At 33.4% G+C, this 11,157-nt stretch overlaps 2 protein-coding genes across 9 annotated transcripts; one reads left to right on the top strand and one right to left on the bottom strand.

Annotated features, from left to right (window-relative positions):
- Positions 1–1,889: 1,889 nt before the first annotated feature.
- LOC120071165 (UDP-galactose/UDP-glucose transporter 2-like) lies at positions 1,890–6,234 on the top strand. Its single transcript, XM_039023274.2, has 7 exons — positions 1,890–2,176; positions 3,082–3,110; positions 3,208–3,409; positions 4,815–5,057; positions 5,139–5,240; positions 5,372–5,479; positions 5,861–6,234. The coding sequence occupies exons 1-7, from the start codon at positions 2,051–2,053 to the stop codon at positions 6,110–6,112; spliced, it is 1,062 nt and encodes a 353-aa protein (XP_038879202.1). The 5' UTR covers positions 1,890–2,050; the 3' UTR covers positions 6,113–6,234.
- On the bottom strand, positions 5,786–10,662 carry LOC120071147 (myb family transcription factor). Of its 8 annotated transcripts, none has more exons than XM_039023265.2 (5): positions 10,459–10,662; positions 9,788–9,886; positions 9,188–9,439; positions 6,831–8,153; positions 5,786–6,038 (listed from the first exon to the last, which is right to left on the bottom strand). In XM_039023265.2, exons 4-5 carry the CDS (start codon positions 8,151–8,153, stop codon positions 6,021–6,023), a joined length of 1,341 nt encoding a protein of 446 aa, XP_038879193.1. In that variant the 5' UTR covers positions 9,188–9,439; positions 9,788–9,886; positions 10,459–10,662; the 3' UTR covers positions 5,786–6,020. The 8 variants fall into 8 exon arrangements, with proteins under 8 accessions (XP_038879193.1, XP_090167331.1, XP_090167333.1 ...); XM_090311199.1 differs by lacking the exon at positions 5,786–6,038 and adding an exon at positions 10,309–10,376 and having other exon boundaries at positions 6,397–8,153; positions 10,459–10,657; XM_090311205.1 differs by lacking the exon at positions 9,188–9,439.
- Positions 10,663–11,157: the final 495 nt, after the last annotated feature.

The following is an 11,157-nucleotide window of genomic DNA, read 5'->3' as shown; positions in this document are numbered from 1 at the left end:
TACATATGCATAGAAGCTTTTTTAAAAAATGTCATAATAATTATAAAACTGAAAATAAATATTATAAAAACTAAATTTGGACCAACACTGCTTTCTTCTTTATTAATATTTATGGAAATACCCTTTTTTATATGTATTATTTAACAATATGAATACATTTTTGGATATATTGAAGTGTTAAAATAGGAAATTACATGTCTACCCCTGCTCCACCGTGTGGAATTTCCTATTTTGAAGTAAAGGACATGGCAAAAGAGCTGCAATCCACTACACGCCAATCCACAATACTGAGTGCCCATTCGGCCGTCAGATAAAGAACTGAGATGATCGAATGGTCCACAATGACTATGACGCAAGGAAAAGTCAAAGTCGGAGGCAATACTGTTACCAACTTACCATATGTGTATAATTTGCACCATATATTAATATCGTCAAAATATCCTTAGAAACCTTTCTTAAGAAAATATAAATTATAAAAAATATATATATATATATATTAAATAAAGCTTAATGTATATTTTAGTTCCCTAGTTTTTTTCTTTTTTTTTTTTTTTTTGCAATATATAGGTAGAGAAATCAAACTTATGATTTTCAGGTTGATAATACAAGAATTACATTGATTTATGCTCATTTTAGCTACTCAGCTTAATTTTTTATGTTGACTTAAAACTTTTTTTTTGTTTATATTTTTTTTTTTTTACTCTTTTCAATTTAATTCTCCATTGGTAGTGAACTACTAAAATCCTAAATTTAAATGGCATAATACTTAGTATATGAAAGAAAATGACGTATTCTATTTTCTGCCATAAATAAGAAATGAAGTATCGACATTTTTTTGAAAAATTTATGTAGACTCTCTGGAAATAAACAATCTTTAGGAGATTAAAAAATGTCATTTTCGGAAGAAAAAAAAAACCTCATATTTCTATCCATCTCTTAAACTCCATTGGATAACATTTTAGAAGACATTTAAGACAAAAAGTTGTTATTATAGTTAGGTTATAATAGTTTGTTTCTAGGGTGTAAATTATTTTGGTTTGGATTATAATGGTATGTGTTTGAAGTGTAAATTATCTTAATTTGAGAAGAAAATTGTAAATATTGTATCAAATAATAAAAAAATGATGAATGTAAAATAGTAAAACTTTAGCAAATAATAAAAAAAATTATGAATGTAAAATAATAAAAACTTTAGCAAATAGTAAATACCATAGTAAAAAGGGATTTTGAAATAGTATTGATTATAGTTAATTGGGGATTATATGATTACAAAATAGTATGTATTTTAGCAAGAGATGGTTATTATAATTTTCGCATAATCCTTACCCCAAACACCCTTTTAGATTTTAAAAACTATGGTTATTTTTCGAACTATTAGCCAAATTTCAAAAAACTAACTTTTATTAATTTTTCAAAACTTAACTTGAACTTTTAAAACATCTATAATAACTAAATGATAAAGCTTATTTTTCTTTTGAGCATGGCAATACAAGGGACGATAAACTTGATTTTTTAATTTCAGGATCAAAAGTGATTAAATATGTTCAAATTGATAATAAAAATAATGTTTATAAATTTAATTTTTAAAAATCAAACGTGCATCTTGCTGTTAGATCATATATTTTATAAGCTTACGAGAGATTAAATTGAAAAGACATTAATTATAATACAAAGATTTATATTTAAATTTTGTGAAGCATTGGGACTAAATTGAAAACGAGTGAAATAAATGGTATAGCTATTCTTTTTGGAGTGGTTTTCACTTAGAATTACGAGAAAAGCCAACGCAGCGCTTAGAACGTAACGTGAATAGAGAGCTTCACTTTCTTCACCGTCAGCCCCGCGCCTACGTTTCTTCTATAAAATCCATTCTTCAACTAATTTTCTCTCTCTAACATGCAAGTTCCTTCAATGGGGGCCGATTCATGTTCTTGATTCCTTCAATTTCCATTTTTAGATTCTTATACTTCTTTCTTTTGGCTTCCTTCATTTGGGGAAGAAGAAGAAGAAGAAGAAGAAGAAGAAGAAGACGATTCGACGAACAGAGATTATGAAGAACGAAGACCAAGTTCGGACTCTGTTTGGGATTTCCCTTACTGATAGGCCTAAATGGCATCAGTTCCTCATTTGCTCTTCTGGATTTTTCTTTGGCTACTTAGTCAATGGAATCTGTGAGGTATTTCTCTCTTTTTTCTGTTTGGTTCCTGAGAATATTTTTTTTGCGGTTCACTGGATTTCCACTTTGTTTCATAAGCTTCTGAAGATTATTGCTAATCTTAGCGTTGGATTTTAATTCTGAGAGTTGATTTTTGTTTTTTTGTTATTGTTATTGGAAGGATTTTGTGTTTGTTTGGCTGCATGTTACTCTGTTTGTTTCTCGAGAAAAGGAAATTTGGGGGAAAGAAAATCACTCGGAAAATTCATTATCCTTAATTTTAGCAGTTAACCTGAAGATTTTTCCCTTATATTACATCTCCAAATCAAATAATTGCGGATATATTATTAAAAAAATTATCATAGTCTTGAACAATCAAAACGTGTCCCTATTTTCATATTCTCTCATGAGTCATGAATGATTCAAACGAAAATTGAGACTGAAAATGGTGCGATGGTGACCTAAAACAGAAATTAGACCCAAACACCACACTCAACGTCATAATTTTTATCTACAGTTTCAATGGATTTCTGCTCCAAAGATAGTTTTGAAACATCAAATACATGTTGGAAGTGATTTTGAAATATTCAAAATCTCTTCAAAACACGCTTTTAATCATTCAAAATATTTAATGTTACACTTTACATTTAAATATCATCAAAATTGATTTTGAATGATTAAAAACATATTTACAATGGTTTTGAAAATAACAAAAGTAATTTATTATTTCAGAATCATCAATGGTAATATTGAAGGGTTGCTTCTTTCATTCAAGGATTCAAATGTTTTTCAATATGGGTTTATTTTCTGTTTAATATTATCCTCTGAGATAAACATGGCTGATATTTAGTTTTGAGATTGAGATTCTTACATGCAAACTTTCCAAAGTTAACTGAACTGAATCTCTATTTCTGCCTAATTTTTAGGAATATGTATATAACAAGCTGCAATTCAGGTGAGCCTTTTGACAAAACAAAAAAAAAAAAAAGAAAAGAAATATAGCCTTGAAATTTCATTTCATAACAAAATTAATTATGTGTTTGTTGGTGTAGTTATGGATGGTACTTCACATTTGTTCAAGGATTTGTGTATCTGTTTCTGATTTATCTCCAAGGCTTCACTGCAAAGCAAATGGTGAACCCTTGGAAGACTTATGTCAAGCTTTCTGCTGTGTTGATGGGTTCCCATGGCCTTACCAAAGGCTCTTTGGCCTTTCTTAATTATCCTGCTCAGCTTATGTTCAAATCTACAAAGGTAAATTTTACAATTTTTGGCAAATTTAGCTTGTCCTATATGCAATGAAATTTTGTTTGTTTGGGAATACATATTGAAAATCAACTAGTCTTTGCAATTGATGTCTCAAATGTCGATTGACAATCTTGTCGAGAAATAATCAGGTAGCATTTTATGATTGAATTTTTTGTGGATCAGTATAGTAACCATCCGACGATAGAATTAGAGGATGCATTTTTCTCCACACCATAAGTTTGCTTTTAGGATAGTTAGCCAGAGTTGAATTATGGCTTTTTTCCCCCTTATAATTATAATTCTCAATGTTTGTATTTTTTTCATTTGTCGTAAACTTTTAATTTTTTTAGTTTCATCCTTTTATTTCGTCCTAGACTTTTAAAATTGTAGATTTTACTATTTGAGTTGACTCTTCTTTTTCAATTAAGTTCTCATAATTACTAAGGGGCCCATTACCAGTTTTGTTTTTATTTTTCTATTTATAAAATTTTGCTGGTTTCCTTCTGAATTTTCGATTATGGTTGTCACATTTCTTTTTTTTTTTTGAAAAAAAAAAAGAAAGAAAGAAAGAAAAAAAAGAACATTTCAACTTTTACCCAAATTTATAGAAACAAAGACAGGTCTTCATTTTCAAAAGATTTTTCGATTTTAAAGAGAATTGGCTTGGTTTTGAAAATATCATTAAAAATGAAAGGTTATTTTTCAAAACTAAAAATCTAACAGAGGCCTAAATGTTCAGAATTATTATTATTATTTTGTAAGGCAAAATTTTTTACTATTAATATTATTTTAATTAGGCTGTGATTCGTATGATATGGATTCGTTTAAGTTATTATTACAGCTCAAGTAACATCCCATTCTTTTAAAGATTGCAATATTATCCCAACCTTCCATAAACATTTTCAAACTACCATTAAAATAGAAATCAATTAGTTTGTCACTTGAAAGAAATTAGAATTCAAACATTGCCACGCTATTCCATGTCGCTGCTAATCCAGATCCCAATTTCATCTAAAATTCTAAAGAATTTCTTTCCAAGGGTAATTTAAAAATATTTATGAACGATGCTGTAGTTTTTAAAAGAATGAGATTTTTTAAAGAAAGAAAACGTGTATTTTTAAACAAATGGCAAATTTTATGGTTTTATTTCTTCATTTTAGTTTAGTGAAATATATTTTGTTATCCAGTAATCTGTTAACAATTTTATTTTTATTATTATTTTTTAAAATTTTGAAATGGAGGACAAAATTGGATGGGGATAGAACAGTGTAAAGAGGGTAAATGGGAGCAAAAAAAAAAAAAAAAAAAAAAAAAAAAAAAAAAAAAAAAAAAAAACTAAATATCGAAATATCGGAAATTATATATTTAGACATTTGAATTCCATCGATTAATTAAGTTTTTTATGTTTCAGGTTTTGCCAGTGATGATAATGGGTGCCTTCATACCCGGCCTCAGGCGAAAATATCCAGCTCACGAATACGTTTCTGCTGTACTTTTGGTTGTGGGTTTAATCATCTTCACTTTAGCAGATGCACAAACATCTCCAAACTTCAGTATTCTCGGCGTGGTCATGATATCGGGCGCTCTAATCATGGACTCGTTTCTTGGTAATCTGCAAGAAGCCATATTTACCATGAATCCTGAAACCACACAGGTGATCCTCGTTGTCCAATCCTCACTTCTGTGATTGGTTAACATATGAAAAAAGAAACCTAATTCCAAACTGATCAAACAGATGGAGATGCTCTTTTGTTCGACTGTCGTCGGCTTGCCTTTCTTGATCCCACCCATGCTTTTGACGGGTGAATTGTTTAAAGCATGGACTTCATGTTCTCAGGTAACAATGAGCTCTCTTTCTCTCTCTACAACTGCATTTTATCGATAACTATTACCCTTTTTTCCTTCTTTTTCATCCCTTAATTTGCCGAGTGAAATACACTTTCTTAGAACACCACATGTTTTATGCAGCACAAGTACGTATACGGTGTGTTAGTTTTTGAAGCTATGGCGACCTACGTTGGCCAAGTCTCTGTTCTTTCACTCATTGCCCTATTTGGGGCAGCTACTACAGCCATGGTACTACGATTCACTTCTTAAACCATTTCACACTTCACTTGCCACTCCTCCATGTGCTAAGTTAGGAAGTTTTGAATGCATTTTCAAGCATGTCATAAATGTACACAGCATCACTGTTGTCCTAGCCTTTTCTTTTAACCATTTTCAGAGATTATGGTCTATCAGTTTCAGCATTCCAAAGATGATAATGATTAAGAATCACATCGAGTGCATCTGTTATGTTGTCCTAGTTTGGTGTCATGAACTTTCCTATTCATTTGTCATGATCCATAAATATCTAGGACTAAAATGGAATAAACAAAAATGTTAAAGAATGAGAATAATATGATTTAAACTTTGAATTATTGTGATCCTAGTAATAACAATTGATTTCTGTCACAGATAACAACCGCTAGAAAGGCAGTGACATTATTGCTATCTTACTTGATATTCACGAAGCCATTAAGTGAACAACATGCGACGGGTCTGCTGCTCATAGGCATGGGGATCACGCTGAAGCTTTTACCTGATTACAAGCCCAAAAACAGAGCCGCTTCAAATGCTAAGACTTCAAGACCACCTGCTAACAAGGACAATGAAATGGCTCATCAAATAGAAATTGGAAAAGATGAAGAAAGAAGGCCATTGGTCTAAATTAGGATCTTTTTTATTGTTATTTCCCTTCCCCCCAAATTTCATGTTATAAATGTAAGAAGGATGCACTCTCAACTATACAATTTCAATATATTGCTTCTCCACATGGGTTGGTTTTCAGATTTTCTGGTTTGAACTTCTAGATTGTCTTACCAAACAATGCAAAGATAAATATTAGTAAACCAAATTAAACAGAGATTTTCTGCAGCGAGGATTTTCCCACATAAAAAATGATTGTATACAAATGAAGGAATAAAAATGAGAAAAGCTGAAGACTGGTGAGATGAGAAAAAGAAACTCCCAAAACTTTCACCTGTGTAGAGTAACTGGAAAATTATAAACGTAGCAACTAATATCACTATTAAGAACAAAATAAGACATGGGATATGCAATGAATAAGCAAGCTATATATGTTCCCTTGTCCAAAAAGATCATACACAACTCGATAATCCTAGCAAGAGATGTTTGGGCTGGCTGAGGAAGACGACATCTTACTACACATTGGCATCAAACACATGAGACATCTTGATACAATACCCTGGATGAGATTGGAACCATGTTTTCGTTAATCAACTATAGAAGGATTGTCGTAGGCTTCTCTTGCATCAAGTACATCAAGGCTATATCGCTCGGAAAGGACTTCAACTTGTTCAGAAAATGACTTGTTTCCATTATCACCTATGTGTTTGACCATTTGAGACCATCGCTTTCTACATACCTCACCATTTCTGTGTTCAAGCAGTTGGTCCCATTCCACATCTTCAATGGAGCAAGCATCCAAGCTGGAGAGGGCATCAACAAGCCGGTAATCATCAACGTCTGCCCATTCATTGTCAGCAACCATTGGCGATGTCAACTGGCCATACCATTTCTGGCAGCAAATAGCAGTTGATCTTGTGGACAACTCGTCGCTAATTGCTCCCCAGCAGATATTGTCACGAAGCATCCCATGCTTGGATCTTTTTTCCTCATAAGCCTTGAGTCGCAGGTCTTTGTTAACTAAATCAAATAATTTCTGGTACTCATCTTGTGTCCACTTTCCTTTCTTCATATTGGGGAGTTTTATTCGTCGCCACGTATCTTTCACATGAAACCTATGTTTTCCAAGGACTTCTGCCAATGCTTTCCAATCCGATCCATGTTTCTCATGAAACTTTCGAACAAGTTCATATTCCTCAGGTGTCCATTTATGTGTCTCATCTCTTTCAAACAAGATGTGAGCTCTATAATATACACTCAAATAAGGCCTATAAGGTAAGGCTTTTCCTATGTCCTTCCAACAACTTTTCACTTCTGGAAACTCCCTGCAATGAAGAACTTTCTTGAGACCTTCATCACCAAGAGCGTGTTCCTCAATATATTTCAAGACAGCCTTTTTAACTATCTCATCTTCTTCTTTGGAAAACCGCTTGCCTCTAATTAAACCATCATCCTGCTTTGTTTTCCCACTACTTTGGGCATCAACTAATGGAAAAATCTCCACATCTTCTGAAAATCTTACTTTCTTAGATGATCCCTTGGGCGAAAGTCTTTCAGGAGGACTACTAATTTCCTCCTCCCTCAATCCTGCTTCTCCTTCATGAACCTTTTTTAGTGATCCACCTTCAACATACTTAGTTTTCTTCCTCTTCTCCTCCTTGGTAATATGTGAAGAACTTTCTGTAGAATCCTCAGTTTTTTGCTTCTTTTTCTTCTTCTCCTTACCACTATCTGGCCCTCTTTTACAATTATTTTCATCAATGCCTTCAGACAACTTAGCTTTTTTCTTCTTCTGCATTTCCTCGTCTTTTTTTACACAAGGTTCTGTCTCAGATTCTATTTCTTCTTTCTTAACCCGAGGTTCTGCATCCGATTCTATTTCTTCTTTCTGCTCGTCCTTCTGGGTTTTATGCTCCTTCTGCTTCTTCTTCTTCTTCTTCTTCTTCTTTTCTCTGTCCTTTTTATCTGAACCATCTGGACACTTACTTTTTTTCATTGTCTGCATCTTCATTTTGGTGTGAGTCACATCTTCATCTTGAGCAATCAATTCTGAAGTCGTCATCTAATACAGAGACATAAATGTGTAAGCAAGTAAAAGATAATAGTACGAACAACAATGATATGACTGAAAGAACAGTTCTCCCCCATCAAATAATTGCTAAGATAAGAACCTTTCAATCAATGAGAAATATGACAGAATCAGATGGACAGTACTTAAAAAAAGAAAACCTAAAAAAAAATGTTGCTAAATTAATGTTTCATGAAAACAACTGTATATAAGTCCACAACCACTATGTCCTTGAACCATCCCACGGTAGAATGTCATTTGATTAACTTGCTTCTTTAAACAACTTCTTTCCATTAAAGGAAAACTTGAAACTGCCCCTCCTTAAACCATAGTGAGGAATTTGATATATATTGATAAGTCGAGGCCTGATGAACTTAAATTGTTTAATGCTGAATTTAATATCACAAAGGATGATATGAGCATGAACAACTCTAACATTTGTCTTACTCCATTAAAGTTGTGGTTAGTCAGTTAGACCGAGCAAGTAAGTAACTATTGGTGTCAAATCTACTCTTCTTTAAATCATGCAAAACTCCTTGTGGATAGACTCCCACCTATAATTTATGGGTTTAAATCTGCCCTGTGGGGATTAGCATATTGATGTGTAACGACCCAACCCCTAAGACCTCTAGTTCGGCTATTGCGACATGCATGGCATTCTAAATATCAAAACCCAACTAAAATTTTAATTTTGAATGAGGAAATATAAGAGAATACTTTCATAAAAAATTCTAAATAATTGTTGCTTCGGGATCCCTATTAAAACATTAAGACAAATCATTCAAATGTGACAATATCGTTGTACGTCTAAGAAGAAATCTCTTAAAAAAAAAATAAAGCAACTTTGTTTTAGAAATGACACATGCGGAAACATGACACGCCTAGCTCCATGAAACTATCAACATACCATCTCGTTATTCGCCCTGTACAAGCTTGCCATTACTTGAAAATGAATTTTAGAAAAAGAATGAGTATTATGAACCGAGTTAGTAACCCCATTATCGGGGTTGGTAAATGCAAACACTCACCAAGTGTGAAGTTTTAACTTGTGGGACTTGAACTTTCCATCATTTAATACATCATCTTTCAAACTTTTCTCACCAGCTTCAAGTACACAACTCACCCTTTCCCCTTTAAACGTGTTAATGCCCAACTCCTCGGTGCTATATAAACCACTGTGGAGACTTTACCCCTACTGATGGTTAGTTGGCCTCCAGTCAGCGGGGTTGTGCCTTGGTTTACAAGCCCAACATATATAGAGGAAAGGTATGCACCATAGCCTTCAAAAACATAACATTTATACAAACAACTGCACATCTATACACATAAAGGTATTTACCATAACCTTCAAAATTATAACTTTAGAGTGACTATGCATTCATACACATAAGATTATAACTTTAGAGTGACTATGCATTCATACATATAAGGTATGAGGTCCAATAAATTATTAAGTTGAAGTACATCAAACAATAAAATCTACAGGCGCTTCAAACTTAAAAAGTTCTAAAGTTTGACATAAAATCCTACACCAAACAACCAAACACAAGATCACACCTAATTCTAGTCAATTGCAGCACAACATTTGCAACCTAGCACTAAGGCGAACCGATAGCAGAGTTACTTACCGATTTCGCAATTCCAAATTAGCTTGACTCAATTAAAATCATTTGTCCATCTAAATATGTCCTCAGACCGTGGTTGGCCCGTTCGAAACTTATTTGAAACTACAAGCAAAAAGATTCTACATATTAGAGTTAATTTAACTATGCATAAAACAAAGCCAAGAAGAATTGAGCCAACTTTACCCACAAATTCTTAATCAAAAGTTCAAGCATGCCAGTTCGAACCTCTTCGGGACTTTACATGTTAAGAGTTAATTAAACTATGCATAAAACGAAGCCGGAAAGAGTTTAGAGCCAACTTTATCCACAAATTTTTAATCTAAGTGCCTAAATTCTTGCTGCTAGGTGTCGAAGAGGGTCGAACTCGCATGCTTGAACGTTTGAGCTTTGGGTAATCCAATTCGGGACCATTGCAGTTGTGGGTCACTTCCGAAAGACCTTAATTTGCTATGATACAAGCTACCATGGTCGTTAAACCCGCTAAAAAGCACGCTAAAAATTCAAACCCTTGAATCCATACAGACCAGCGACGGCTGAAATTGAGACCCACGACGATAGCAGCCCACAGAAGGTGTCGGAGGAAAGGTGGCAACTGAGGGACTCCAACGATGACAGGGCAGTGAGAGAACTAAGAGAGCAAAATTGACGAGAGAAAAACTTATGGGTGGACTGACCTTAACAGCGATGAGGGCGCGCGGTGGAGTTGACGGCGAGGCGGAGCAGTATCCGACGAGACTGGCGGCGCGAGCGGCGGTGGACGGCAGACGCAGAAGCAACGAAACGGTGGACGGCGAGGGTTTGGGTTTGAAGCAGATGTGGGAGAGAGAGGGGTGGGAAATCGCGCGCGTGAGAATGAAGGCGGAAAATTCTCTCTCTCATTTTTTTTTTATATATATATATATATACACACACTTGAGACCGGATAAAAAGTTAGTTATTATAATCTTAAATTATTATAGTTGGATTATAATATTTTGTGTTTGGGATATAGATTATTTTAGCTTAGATTAAAATATCATGTATTTGAGAATGAAATAGTTAATATTGTAGTAAATAAAAAAAAATAATAGTGAATGTAAAACAGTAAAAACTATAGAAATAGTACGATGGCTAGTTGGGGATTACACAATAGTACTTACTGTGGCAAAAAGGGATTATTATTAGTCTTAGATAGTCGTTGTCCCAAATGCTCGCTTAAATCTCAAATTACACATTAAAACCGAATAAATCAAGATTTTCTTCCTCATATTCTAAATTTCTAAATTCCAAAACTTCTCTTTTAACAAATAAAATATAAATAAAGTGATTGTTTCTCCAATCGTGTCAATTTTGGCTGTAAAAACCCAAAATTTTAGGAGAAAAAGATCTAAATA

Source organism: Benincasa hispida, chromosome 1 (genome assembly GCF_027475165.1).
Source record: "Benincasa hispida cultivar pf3 chromosome 1, pf3_genome.v1.1, whole genome shotgun sequence".
Classification (NCBI taxonomy): Eukaryota; Viridiplantae; Streptophyta; class Magnoliopsida; order Cucurbitales; family Cucurbitaceae; genus Benincasa; species Benincasa hispida.
This window is presented reverse-complemented; position numbering and strand designations above follow the sequence as displayed.